Source organism: Danio rerio, chromosome 16 (genome assembly GCF_049306965.1).
Source record: "Danio rerio strain Tuebingen ecotype United States chromosome 16, GRCz12tu, whole genome shotgun sequence".
In the NCBI taxonomy this organism is placed as follows: Eukaryota; Metazoa; Chordata; class Actinopteri; order Cypriniformes; family Danionidae; genus Danio; species Danio rerio.
The window spans coordinates 57,322,501-57,337,500 of NC_133191.1; the positions used below are offsets into that span (position 1 = coordinate 57,322,501).

The 15,000-nt window shown below is 39.7% G+C and overlaps 2 protein-coding genes across 5 annotated transcripts in view; one reads left to right on the top strand and one right to left on the bottom strand.

The window, feature by feature from the left end:
* Positions 1-15,000, bottom strand: part of brd9 (bromodomain containing 9) — a 164,175-nt gene that overhangs the window by 46,345 nt on the left and 102,830 nt on the right. The window lies entirely within an intron of this gene.
* trip13 (thyroid hormone receptor interactor 13) overlaps positions 1-15,000 on the top strand; it is a 22,928-nt gene that overhangs the window by 5,651 nt on the left and 2,277 nt on the right. For 2 of the 3 annotated variants that reach the window (XM_005170125.6, NM_200582.1), the window contains exons 5-11: positions 102-157; positions 3,568-3,658; positions 3,773-3,845; positions 7,904-7,967; positions 8,041-8,127; positions 9,898-10,004; positions 11,536-11,689. In XM_005170125.6, the coding sequence (XP_005170182.2) occupies positions 102-157; positions 3,568-3,658; positions 3,773-3,845; positions 7,904-7,967; positions 8,041-8,127; positions 9,898-10,004; positions 11,536-11,689 (632 nt within the window). Of the gene's footprint in view, positions 1-101; positions 158-3,567; positions 3,659-3,772; positions 3,846-7,903; positions 7,968-8,040; positions 8,866-9,348; positions 9,597-9,897; positions 10,005-11,535; positions 11,690-15,000 lie in introns of those variants that run through there. The other variant, XR_012391375.1, reaches the window with a different exon arrangement.

Here is a 15,000-nt window from a genome sequence, read left to right on the forward strand (position 1 = left end):
GAGTCCCGGCTGGTCAGGCTTCATTTCTGTGTGGAGTTTACATGTTCTCCTCATGTTGGCATGGGTTTAGCTTATTCTAACATCATCTTCATTCCTTGCAGTTGAATTTCATGGCGTTTGGGAAAGCTTGATTTATGAGGAAGGCATCAAAACACAAGTAAGACTCACATTTTCACTGCCGTTTTGAAGTTATTTGGACTTAAGTCGCAGATTTATGTTTGTGGACAAGAGGAGATGAAGTCTTGTATTGTAATGTAGGCTGTTTGGATTTAAATAAACTGCAAAATATGTAAGTTTATGGGTCAAATACATGTCAAAATGCATAAATAAAGTGATTTTAAATGCATATAGAGCATGATAAATTCAAATAAAATGTCTTTATAAAAATAAAATGTAGGGTGGCTCAGTGGTCAGCACTGTGGCCTCACAGCAAGAAGGTTGCTGGTTTGATTCCCGGCTAGACCAGTTGGCGTTTCTGTGTGGAGTTTGCATGTTCTCCCCGTGTTGGCATGGGTTTACCCCACAGTCTATACACATGCGCTATAGGGGAAATGGATTAACTAAATTGGCCGTAGTGTATGAGTGTGTGTGAATGTGAGAATGTATGGAGTACTGGGTTGTGGGTGGAAGGGCATCCGCTGCGTAAAACATATGCTGGAACAGTTGGTGGTTCATTCCGCTGTGGCGACCCCTGATAAATAAGGGACTAAGCTGAAGGAAAATGAATTAACGAATGAATGACTGAAAAAAAAGAAGTTAAAATATGGCTGAGGGGCTGCACGATGGCGCAGTGGGTAGCACATTTGTCTCACAGCAAGAAGGTCGCTGGTTTGAGCCTCAGCTGGGTCACTTGGCGTTTCTGTGTGGAGTTTGCATGTTCTCCCCACATTTGTATGGTTTTCCTCCAGGTGCTCCGGTTTCCCCCACAGTCCTAAGACATGCGCCTTAGGGGAATTTGGTAGGCTAAATTGTCCATGTATGTGTGTGAATAAGTGTGTATGGACATTTCCCGGTGATGGGTTGCAGCTGGAAGGGCATCTGCTGCTTAAAGTAAATGGTGGATTGGCGGTTCATTCTGCTGTGGCTACCCCAGATTAATAAAGAGACTAAGCCAAAAAGAAAATGAATATATATGGCCGAATGTTCAATCTTCATTAAGCATAACAAATAGATGCTACATAATTACACCTATTCTTCTGAGCTGTACTTTAATTCTGTACTTATTAAAATATATAAAGGGAAAATTATGATACTAAATTACTTTTTTTTTTTTCAAATTGAAATGCTAAAAACTCCTTGCTCCTGAGACTTTGTGGTTTGATGCAGAATGACAAAGAATAATCATTCCAGATGACAGTAATTAATTTTTTGGGTCCATTTTAATATGTCATGACATGATTCTGTCAAGTGTACTTCTAGGTTAGCCATTTTTTTTCAAGATTTAAAACATAATGAAACCTATTATGACCACTTATTTATATTGTTCTTGTAACTACACGTGAAAATAATGTTTAAATTAGTGCTGGGCAAAACTGAAATCTTATGTACTGTGTATATTTACAGTGCATCCAGAAAGTATTGATAGCGCTTCACTTTTTCCACATTTGATTGTTACAGCTTTATTCCAAAATGGATTAAATTCATTTATTTCCTCAACATTCTACACACAATCCCCCATAATGACAAAAAAAGAGCTTTTTAAATTGTTACAAATTTATTAAAAGTTAAAAAGCTGAAAAATCAGATGTACATCAGTATTCACAGCCTTAGGCATGAAGCTCTAAATTGAGCTTAAGTGCATTCTGTCTCCACTGTTCATTCTGGTAATGTTACAGCAGCTTCATTGGAGTTCACCTGTGTTCAATTCAGTTGGACATGATCTGAAAAGGCGTACACCTGTCTATATAAGGGCCCAGGGTTGACAGTGCATGTCAAAGCACAAACCAAGCATGAAGACAAAGGAATTGTCTGTAGACCTCCGAGACAGGATAGTCTCGAGGCACAAGGCTGGGGAAGGTTACAGAAACATTTCTGCTGCTCTGAAAGTTCCATTGAGCACAGCGGCCTTCATCATCTGCAAGGGGAAGATGTTTAACCAACAGGACTCTTCGTAGAGCTGGCCGGAGATCTAAGCTGAGTGATCGGGGAGAAGGGCCTTAGTCAGGAAGGTGATCAATAACCTGATGGTCACTCTGTCTGAGCTCCAGCGTTCTTCTGTGGAGAGAGGAGAACCTTACAGAAGGACAACCATCTGTGCAGCAATCCACCAATCAAGCCTGTATGGTAGAGTGGCCAGACGGAAGACACTCCCCGCCTGGAATCTGCCAAAAGGCATCTGAAGGACTCTCAGACCATCAGAAACTAAACTCTCTGCTCTGATTGGACTCTAATTGAACTCTTTGGAGTGAACGCCAGGCGTTACATTTGGAGAAAAGCAGGCAGCGCTCATCACCAGGCTAACAGCATCCCTACAGTGAAGCATGGTGGTGTTGGCATCATGCTGTGGGGATGTGTTTCAGCAGCAGGAACTGGAGGACTAGTCAGGATAGAGGGAAAGATGAATGCAGCAGCGCTCAGAGACGTCCTGAATGAAAACCTGCTTCAGAGTGCTCTTGACCTCAGACTGGGGCGACGCTTCATCTTCCAGGAGGACAAAGACCCAAAGCACACCGCCAACATATCAATAGAGTGGCTTCACAACATCTCGGTGAATGTCCTTGAGTGGCCCAGCCAGAGCCCAGACCTAAATCCTTTTGAACATCTCTGGAGGGATCTGAAAATGGCTGAACACCGTCACTTCCCATCCAACCTGATAGAGCTTGAGAGGTGCTGCAAAGAGGAACGGGCACAAATTCCCAAAGACAGGTGAGCCAAGCTTGTGGCATCATATTCAGAAAGACTTGAGGCTGTAATCGCTGCCAAAGGGGCATCAACAAAGTGTTGAGCAAAGCCTGTGAACACTGATGTACATCTGATTTTGCAGCTTTTTTATTTTTAATAAATTTACAACAATTTCTAAAACTCTTTGTTCACATTGTCAATATGGGGGTTTGTTTTAGAATGTTGTGGAAATTAATGAATTTAATCCATTTTGGAATAAGGCTGGAACATAAACAAATGTGGAAAAAGTGAAGCGCTATGAATACTTTCCAGATGCACTGTATTATGTATATATGGATACACACAGTCATGCATACATCATATAAAAATATGTATATGATACAACTTGTATATAAATAATGAAATCTCTATGTAACAAAATAGTTTTATATTGTTTTGATTCTATGTATGTGTCTGTATGACATATATATAATAAATAAATATAATACACACACACATATATTATGTTTATTCCGGATGCGATTAATCTTTGCCCAGCACTAGTTTAAATTTTGCCTAAATATAAATTCCATTTAATATTGTTAAACAAAATGTGATGATGCTGATGTCTCTTTGACCCAGACACAGTATATATGCGTATTTAATAGTTGACACATTTCTGCCATTGCGTTATTACCACTTATCTTTGTATGTTGGCGTCCCATAACATGACCTTATTGTCTCCAGCTCTTAGATTATGTTTCCACAACAATTTTCTTCTCTGACAAAAATGTCGACAGCAATTTGATCGCCTGGAATCGTGTCGTATTACTTCACGGTAAGACAATGAGAGCTTGTTTGCAAGTTCAGCAATGTCTGTCTTTATTGAACCCATGCCATGTTTATACAGTTGCTGTGTGTGTGTGTGTGTGTGTGTGTCATAAACCCTCAGGGCCGCCTGGCACAGGGAAGACATCTCTCTGTAAAGGACTTGCCCAGAAACTCTCCATCAGACTGTCTGACAGGTGTGGCATCTTTCATCAAATTAAAAACAACAAGTAGTTAAAAAAACGCCGCTGATCATCCTGTGTCTGTTCTCAGCGTTCCCACGAGTCCTTTAAATCATTAAAGGTTTGTCAATCTGAAAAAATAGATTTAATAAATCATGTCCCTGGAAAATTTTAGATTCAGGTGCTTTACGGTAAAGTTGCATTATGTTGGATTGAACTAGGTATAGCAGTCTAAATTCAGAATATTGGAGAGGGTTTCTTTTCACTACTCCGACACATGCAGGTTGCCAGATTGACAACACCAAGAAAAGCGGGCGTGCTTGATGAGTGGCTTAGCCCGTTTCACACCGATAGAGAGATGTGTTCACAAACTGAGCACTTACGATCGATAAACTTTATCCGCAGCTGTTTTTCAGTCATTTATAACCCTCATGTCCATCAGAGCTACAATTCACCAATGTTTTTGACTTTCTTCTGGAGATTTAGTCATTGGTGACGATGTTATAGCGGGTTAGTGTATAGTGTACAATTGCAATATACACTGACCGGCCACTTTATTAGGTACACCTGTCCAACTGCTCGTTAATGCAAATTTCTGCATATAGGCATGTAGACATGGTCAAGACGATCTGCTGAAATTCAAACTGAGCATCAGAATGGGGAAGAAAGGGGATTGAAGTGACTTTGAACGTGGCATGGTTGTTGCTGCCAGACGGGCTGGTCTGAGTATTTCAGAAACTGCTGATCTACTAGGATTTTCACGCACAACCATCTCCAGGGTTTGCAAAGAATGGTTTGAACAGGAGGAAATATCCAGTAAGCGGAAGTTCTGTGGGCTCAAATGCCTTGTTGATGCCAGAGGTCAGAGGAGAATGGCCAGACTGGTTCCAGCTGATAGAAAGACAACAGTAACTCAAATAAGCACTCGTTACAACCGAGGTCTGCAGAAGAGCATCTCTGAACACACAACACGTCCAACCTTGAGGCGGATGGGCTACAGCAGCAGAAGACCACACCGGGTGCCGCTCCTGTCAGCTAAGAACAGGAAACTGAGGCTACAATTCACACAGGCTCACCAAAACTGGACAATAGAAGATTGGGGAAACGTTGCTGCTCTGATGAGTCTCCATTTCTGCTGACACATTCGGATGCTCGGTCAGAATTTGGCCTCAACAACATGAAAGCATGGATCCATCCTACCTTGTATCAGCGGTTCAGGCTGGCGGTGGCAGGCATGTGCACACATAGGGCTCAACCTGTGCAGTGCACATGCCCTTTTTCAGTTTTAATTAGAAAGTGCCCTCCCAAAATGTTCTGAAGTGCCCCCCTCCACTCTTCAGTTCGCGACAACCCCGCTCTTCTGTCGGTGACAACCCCCCCACCCCCAACGCTATTCAGTTTGCGACAACCCTGCACTTCTGTCCGCGACATTCCACCCCCAATCCCCTTCCCACCGGTCTTCAGTGCTGCATGTTCCTTGAATGGTCTCTGCACGGGGCTGGTGGTGGTGGTGTAATGGTCTGGGGGAGATTTTCTTTAGTACTAACTGACTAACTGTGTCAGTGCCACAGTCTACCTAACTATTGTTGCTGACCATCTCTGTATGAGCACAGTGTCTCCATCTTCTGATGGCTACTTCCAGCAGGACAACACACCATGTCATAAAGCTCAATCATCTCAGACTGGTTTCTTGAACATGACAATGAGTTCACTGTACTCAAATGGCCTCCACAGTCAGCAGAACTCAATCCAATAGAGCACCTTTGGGATGATTGGCTCCAGCCGACAAATCTGCAGCAACTGAGTGATGTTATCTTGTCAATATGGAGCAAAATTTGTAAAGAATATTTCCAGTATCTTGTTGAATCTATACGAAGGATTTAAGGCAGCTCTGAAGACAGTTCAGAGTAAGGTGTACCTAATAAAGTGGTCGGTGAGTGTATATATCTATGCCTAATATCCAGAAAGTGATTAATTTTTTATAGATTGGTCAAATATTGCAGCAAGTCCAGAGACTGTTGTGTACACCATGACTTCATCTAAAATTCACTTTAATGTGTGATAATAACAAGCGGGTTGTAAAATAGCCAAGCGATATCCCTCTCAAATATTGCCTGGCAACGTTGCCCTGTGCATCATCAGCATTACACAATAAGCTGCTCAGCTAATTTTTAAGTTTGTAATATTTGTATTATTTGCTAATTGAAAACCACCTCGTGTGGATTTTTATATCTCTGTATCTCTCATTTCGGAGGCTGCAGCTGTCTTCTGGAGGTCACATTTTCAGCTGCGTCCGCATACGTCAAGAGGGCCTTCATGACTGAAATGAAGCACACTGTTTTCCACCAACTAGCAAACATATAAATGTGCATACAATCTATATTATTTTTATGATTTAAAGCAGTCAAAAACTTGCATACAGCCCCTTCAATAGGGCATATGCCGAGCTAGTGCTGTTCCCATGCTGATACACTTCCGGTTACCTGTTATTGTTAGTTTTTTCCATTTTAAACGATTCCTTTCACAGCATCGATGTTGTAATGTAGTTAAAATACAATCAGTTAAACAGATTTTGGCATTCATTTAGTTGCTCAAGCATAAAACGAGAAAAAAAAGCCGTTTACTTGCACTCGCCCGTCAGATTTGGCAGGCTAGCACAGAAGCTCCATTAAATATACCGGGGTAAAATAAATGCTCATATTATAAAGACATGGCAGGGGGAAATGTAATTTAATGCAGTGCTTCTTGTACAATCTGAGACCCACTTTATATCGGATATCACTCAGCCAGTGGAGATTGATGATTTTTAAAGAAAACAGACCTTAAACGTGCCGTTTTTGCAATGGCAAACAGTTCACCGAAAGCGCTTAACCCAGGTTACTGGCAAGTTAAAAGTCCTATTAGCATGCTTCGGCATATACCTTATACCTCACATTAATGCGTTATGTTAAATGGGATGGTTTGAAATGTAAAAAAAGCACCATTGACATCAATAGTAGGAATAAATAATGCTATGGAAGTTTTTTTTCTCAGCATTATTCAGTATGTCTTCATTTTTTACTCAACAGAAGAGAGAAACTCAAACAGGTTTAAAACAACTGGAGAGGGTTTTTTGTGTTTTCATGTTTTTTGGAAATTGAGGAAAGTCCTAGATTTTCAGGGTACACTTTAGAGGTGTGAACCTATACGGGTCTCACGGTTCGGTTTGGTTACGATTATCATGCCTTCGATTCAATACGATATCTCGGTGCATCACAGTGCATTGACGATGCTTTCCATATACAGTGTTATATTTTAGAGAGGAAGCTATAACAAGCTGTCTGTATAATCACACAGACACACAGCAACACACTGTCTCTCATTCAAACACACACAAACATAGACAACACCAAACAAATAAACAAACACACACACACACACACACACTTAAGCCCTCGCAACAGGGAGAGCTCACGCTGAGCGAAGAACTTTTTTTTTTTTTAAAGAAGCACTTTTCCGACGGTCCCTTACTGAGAGCTCCTCTCAGCGCGAGCTCTCCCGGCTAAACACATATTGCGAGGGCTTAAACGGAGCAGTGCTCGTAATGTCGAGCGAAAAAAAAGAAAGACAGCAGTGAAACATAACCAGCTTTGTCTTTTTGTAGAAAACACACTTTAGATCTTTTTTAGGGTAAGAGGTTTTTGAGTTATTGCCATCTATCACTGAATGTGTGTCAGGAATATCGAAAACAAAACCAACTGAACCGCGCTCATTTCTGGCGCCCCCTGCATGTACAGCACCCTTAGCATTTGCCTATGGTGCCTATGCCACGGCCCGGCCCTGAGTTGGCTGAGTGTTGTAAATACCCGCGCTCACCTCCCTCGCGACAGAGCGCATAGGAGATAAATGACGTCAGTACATAATAACCGGTTATGATTATTACTGAACCGATACCGAATCGTCCGCGTCTGCATCGTGGTGCACCGGAGAAACAATTAATTTTGACACCCCTAGTACACTTCTTTAATTTAACGTTTACCATTGTATAACCTGTATGAACCCCTTTATTTAGCACTGCCCACTGTTTATTTTAGGTATGCACACAGCCAGTTTGTGGAGATCAACAGCCACAGTCTCTTCTCCAAGTGGTTCTCGGAGGTAAAGCTGCATGCATTGCACTCTCTCCAGATCAGTGTGTGAGATGTCATGAACAGGTGTGATTGTTTTACAGAGTGGAAAACTGGTGACGAAGATGTTCCAGAAGATTCAGGAGCTCATTGATGATAAAGATGCCCTGGTGTTCGTCCTAATAGACGAGGTTCTCTTATCTTTAATGTTTCTTTGAAAGTGGTTTCAAGAGTTCACACCTAGCTGATGGTTGATTATAAAGCGTGTTTGGCATGTTGTCTCGGGAGAGAGCCCTGAGCTCATAAGATCCTCGAGCCTGGGGCTCCCCCGTGTTTGCAAGGCGAGAGGGGAGTTTGAGCTCAGGTAGATCTGGAGAACTCCCCTGCTGTAGTAGCTAATGAACAGATAGGGATTGCTCTTAAGAGATAACTATTTACTAGGAGCATGTCTATGGTGCCGATTTAGATTAGTCAATTAACATAGGTTGCATGTTTTTTGACGGTGAAACCGGAGAAGCCAGGTGAGCATGGGGAGAATGTGTAAACTCCTCACAGAAACGTTGGCTGGCTTGGTAAGGACTAGAACCAGTGACGTTCTTGCTGTGAGGCAACAGTGCTAACCACTGGGCCACTGTGCCACCCATCTAGGAAAGGAGGTGGAGGGGGGATTCTTCAAAACGAAGACGGCTGTCTCATGGAACTTGGGGTATTTATAGTGGCTTAGGAACCGTCTGACTGTTGAATCATAAATTGAATAATGGCCAGCTCCAAGCAATCATAAGCACGTGATCCTCTCGAAATTAGTTTATAAATAAACCTCACTTATCAGTTTGTTTTGTTGCATTGGGCTGACTTTTTGCTTAACAAACCACTTAAAGCAGTCCAGGGCTGTTTGTGTTTGATGGTTTATAGCAGGGGTGCTCAACCCTGCTCCTGGAGATCGACCTTCCTGCAAAGTTCAGCTCAAACCCTGATCAAACACACCTGAATCAATTAATCAGGACCTGAACAGCACTTGATAATTACGGGCAGGTGTGTTTGATATGGGTTGCAACTGAAATCTGCAGGAAGGACGATCTCCAGGAACAGGGTTGGTCACGTCTGGTCTATTGACCTTATTCTAAAATGCGGAAGTGCTCCTGTTTTTGCGATTGTCTTAGAACTTCCGTTTCAGTCGCCTATGGGAGAAATGACAAGGAATAATAAACGGTCAAACTACTTGCTCTACAAACAAATGTTTGCATAACTATACAGACCAACTAGAATAATATAACAAGGAAATATCAGTTTGCAACATCAAACCGCGAAACGAGCAGTTTTTAATGTCTAAAAATGAATGAAAGTGAATGAGACCGGAAGTCTCGTGCCAAAAAGATTCAAATGGCAGCGCCCACTCGTCCGTGGAGAATAAGGTCAATAGGGATGGTTTTGGGCACACAGTTGTTGAGAATGGTCTTATAAAACTATGTAAATAATCCTGGAAAAACACCTGAATCACATACTCTTATGAAAGGTAATGTTATTATTAATAAATCTGAACAATACTCTTACTGATTTACAGTAGTTGATTTAAGTCCCTATGCAGTATTTACAGTCAAAATAATGTCCACAACTTTGATATCCTCATATTTCTTTCACTCGTAATAAATAAATAAAAAAAGTTTAGACACATTTTGCATCAGGATGTAAATAATAAAAAATAAATAGTGCAAAAAGTGCTATATTTCCTGGGTTGGTGTTGTATATTATGCTACAAAAACCTTGTAATAAACTGCCAGTAGTTTTTCTGTTATTGTATATTCTCTATATATTATTTCTTAGACATTATATCATCTATTAAACTACTAAATTGTCAATAGAAGTCACTTTGTCAGATTTTGACAGATACTGTTTATAGAGCAGATTATTATTTAATTGCATCACATGAACGCTGCATTCCTGTAATATTGTGTGTTTGTCAGGTGGAGAGTCTCACAGCGGCCCGAAGTGCTGCTCAGGCAGGAACAGAGCCGTCTGACGCTATTAGGGTGGTCAATTCTGTCCTGACCCAACTCGACCAGATCAAACGGTCAGTTTCTCTTGATGTGTGCCTCACCACTCACTTTCATCTACAAAGGCCTGCCTAAAATCAGAATCACTATTTACTAAATGCATGTTCCTGCTTTCAAATGTGCAGTATGCAAGAGTTGAAAACTCTTTTGACATTTGCAGCCAATCAGCAGTGAGGGGCGTGTCTAATGATAGCTGACATTTTAAAAACAATAAGTCTTTTTGGGTTATGGATTTTGGGTTGTGGTGTTTTTTTTTTTTTTGATGCTTTTCAAATATTAACAGAATTTGGTAAAAATCGCTTTATGCTTCTTTAATGTGATTTAATTATTATTATTATTTTTTAAATATTTCAATAAACGTGAGGCTGTCAAAAGTTTTATGGCAGTTAATCACATCCAAAATAAAAGTTTGCATTTACATAATATATGTTTGTATGTTGTGTATATTTTTTACATATATATATATATATATATATATATATATATATATATATATATATATATATATATATATATATATAAATATATTTTTATATATATATATATATATATATATATATATATATATATATATATATATAAAAAAGCAAATATGCATAAAAGTAAATTCATATTTACTATATACAGTTGAAGTCAGAATTATTAGCCCCCCTGAATTATTAGCACTTGTTTATTTTTTCCCCAATTTCTGCTTAACGGAGGGAAGATTGTTTCAGCACATTTCTAAGCATAATAATTTTAAAAACTTATTTCTAATAACTGATTTATTTTCTCTTTGACATGATGACAGTAAATAATATTTTACTTGATATTTTTCAAGACACTTCTATACAGCTTAAAGTGACATTTAAAGGCTTCACAAGGTTAATAAGGTGAACTAGGCAGGTTAGGGTAATTAGGCAAGTTATTGTATAACGATGGTTTGTTCTGAAGATTATCAAAAAAAATAGGCTTAAAGGGGCTAATAATTATGGGTTTTGAAAAATTAAAAACTCCTTTTATTCTAGTCGAAATAAAACAAATAAGACTTTCTCCAGAAGCAAAAATATTATCAGACATACTGTGAACATTTCCTTGCTCTGTTAAAAATCATTTGGGAAATATTTAAAAGAGAAAAAATAATTTAAAGGGGAGCAAATAATTCTGAATTCAACTGATTATACATACAGAGTAGTCAACATTTACAGTGGACCAAAACCTTCCATCAAATTTGTTTTAAAACTATTAAGCAATACTTATTCTTGTTTAGGACAATTTTGAAAATCCTTTTGGTCCACTTTAGATGTTGTCTACTGTATATGCGCTAAATACATATACAGTATATGCACAATGCACTCAAAAATATTAAGAAACCTTTTACTTTGACATTAATTGAGATTAATGATGTCACAGCACTTATTGAAATGCATTAAACTTTCAAAAATGTTTGACAAATTTCATCTTTTAATCCTTCCCTTTGTTTTATGCCACTAAATAAGCCGGTTGAATTGTCATCTTATGCAAGTTAAAATAATGCCGCTTTAATTTTCTGCTGTTTTCCTGATTCAGCCACCCAAATGTTGTCATCCTCACTACATCCAACGTCACAGAAAAGATTGATCTGGCGTTTGTGGACAGAGCTGACATAAAGCAGTACATCGGCCCACCGAGCGCCAAAGCCATATTCAACATCTATCTGTCCAGTCTGGAGGAGCTCATGAAGGTGAGTGTGTGTTTGTGTCCATTAACTGTTAAACACCTGCATTTCTATGCCACCACCAGTGTTTTAGTAATGAATTACAAGTAGCATAAGTTTTGTAATCATTCATTCATTCATTCATTCATTTATCGCTTTATTAATCTGGGGTCGCCACAGTGGAATGAACCACCAATTTATCCAGCATATGTCAACAGCTCAAAGCATGTGAACACAGTACTAGTCTCATTGATTGACAGATTTTTAAAGGGATAGTTCACTCTAAAATTTATCTTAAAGGGCCATGAAACCCCTATGTCTCAGCAGGGTGTTTTCACACCTCTACTTTGGAAAAAGTCAGGAAAGTGGGCGTGTCCAGCTCTGTTTAGGGGGGAGTGTTGGAGGAACAAAAGAGGAAGGGTTTGCAAAGAATTTGCATAAAAATGGGAGTGTCGATTTTAGCACCCGCTGATTTTCAGATTTAAAACACACACACACACACACACACACACACACACACACACACACACACAGGGGAGAAAGTGTTTACATGGACATCAGTAATCAAATTATTAGACAAATGATTAAATGGTGGACTTTAACTGCAGTTTGGCTCTTTCATTCAGGAATTTCATTCATGCCCCTCGCGACAAACGAGATATTTGATTCGAGGAACTGCTCTAAGCGTGTATGTTTCATGCAATGTTTGATACCGCACGGCAAATGAGAGAAAAAAACCCTCCGCATTTCCCGGAAACTTAGATGCACACGGCAGGTAGCGTCAGAAAGCCGCGTGTGTTATTCCGGTCACTAAATGCAGTGAAAATCATCGATGACAGTAAGTTTGATTGTGGTGCTAACATGTTTAAACTTAGTGTAATAGTTAGTCCGATATGAACTAACTTTGCCTCTGAATAAACAAAAAGACCACTGGTCGCTCACTTACCAAATCTGTAGAGACAGGACAATCAACACTAACTAGAGCCGCGTCTTAATTAAAGAGCCCATATTATACATGAAATAGGGTCATATCTTGGTTGTAAGGGTCTCCAACAACAGTTTAATATGCATGCAAGGTCAAAAAACACTTTTGTGGTCTTATAATCTGCATTTATTTTTACCTAATTATCCCAGCGACTCCTGTATGAATCGTCCAGTGATTCATTTGTTCCCAAACCCCTCCTTAGCGCGAAGCTAATCTGCTCTGATTGGACCAATGACAGTCTGCTGCGATTGGTCGACTGCCTTCAGTCAGAGAGTGAAATGCCCAGCAGCTAATCAGCAATATAAAAGTAATCACAGTTCATGCACGCTCGATAGTGTAGGCGTGGATTTTAGCTGCCAGTGGGTCAATGTAAATACAGACTATGGACTTGAAAATTCAGACGACTAACTATTTTATTGAGCAAAAACTCCAAAAACAGTTGAGGAGATCTCCTAGCTTCTCACTCTGCTCTTTTCACAGACACACACACATATTGCACACACACACACGCACTTAACCCTGCTCCGGACGACAACGCGCGCGCACACACACACGCACACACACACACACACAAACACACACACCTCCGGACGACAGCGTGCGCACACGCACACACAGACACACACACTACTCCCCATCCACGGAGCTCCGTTAACAAAGCAGCACGCGTTGCGTTTTTAACGTGGCTTTGCACGCGATAAGAGAATATAGCCAGTTAACCTGATACAGTACACGCGGTTACAAGTAACAAATCACAACTAAATACATTTGCAAGCTAGAGTCAACGAGGCAACTTTAATCGCACGTACTTACACTTGAGAAATGGAGGAAGAAACCCATCCTGATGTCCATCAGTAAGTTACTATTTACTGATCCTTCCTTTAACAAACGCTGATGAAGTATTCTTTGTAGCATGTAGTTTCCAGAAGTTTCCAGTAGTTTCCAACTGCTTGGCTATAATGCTGAGGTTTCATCTTTGGGTAGAGACTCAATATATCCATCTGCAGTGTGACTTCAATCCACCGGCATATTTGTGTGTGTGTGTGTGTGTGTGTGTGTGTGTGTGTGTGTGTGTCTCTGGGTTTCTGCGTCAGAGGGCGGGGCCTCAAGTTTGAAATCTCCCGGGTTTGCGCATGCACGTGAATAACTTGGTTTCGTTCGTACGTCATGGCGAAACACCTAATGAATCGGTATCAAGGCGACTCGTTTGAAGCACTATGAGTCGACTCTTTTATAGATGAATCAACCGTTTTAAACACTGTACTCTTACAGATTTAAGCCTTAGCTGGATACTTTACTTCACTTAGAGCTGTGTTACACACTACATGGAGGGGAATTTTCAAAAACCCATAATATGGGCTCTTTAAGAGGAGACGAGCAGTAAATCCAGATCTCACTATTACCAGATGAGAAAACAGAAGCCGTTTCTAATATCAATTCCAGGTGTTTGTTAGAACAAAAACTCCTCTTAATCTGCAGAACATGTTTTCTATCGCATACTGTTGCTTTTATTTAGAACACGGTTTAAATCATGCTGGGTTGCGCTTCTAAGGTCACAAGTTGCGTTGTTACAAACTTAGTTTGTTGATTTGGCGTTTCCCAAATCCATCGTTCTGACGAACATTCGCAAACTGCATCTGAAAATTCTCAGCTTGCAACTACACCTCTGGAGCTGTAGTTAAAAACAGTTCCTGGCTGTGTTCTATTCCCAGTGATCCCCCCTATACCCTAATCATTTAGAACATTCTAACATTTAAATTTGGAATGATTTGTAAAAATAAAGCATTACGGTCATGTACCTTAGGTGTAATTTGCTTTCAAACTATTTTTACAGTTCAGTTTTAGCAATCTTCATGTTTACAATTGCGCTTACTTCGCAGTGCACTTTGATGTCATTTTAAAGACAGCCATAGCTCATGACGAAAGCTATAGGTGATCTATTATTTTGAAAATTTTTTGAGTTGAAATTTTGTTGCATCTACAAAGCTTGTGAAAACAAAAAAAACACAACATACGCTAATGCTTTAATTTATAGTAGCTTATTTATTAAGGATCTGTACTGTATATGACTTGAGCCTGCTGGTTAGCACATTTCTGCAGTGGTTTGCATGTGTCAAATTGTAAAAGAAGACTTTTTTTTTATATATATATTAACAATATCCTACTTAATAATAATAATCATCATCATTATTAATATTATTATTAAAGTAGGATTTTTTCCATTTTCTAATAATATTAAATTTTATTTCTTAATAATAGCCTAATTATCGTCATCAAAGCAGAAGACCTGATTGATAGTCTGTGCCTTCTATCTTGAGGGGTCTCGTCTTCCTTCTTTTTGTCCTGAAACTTA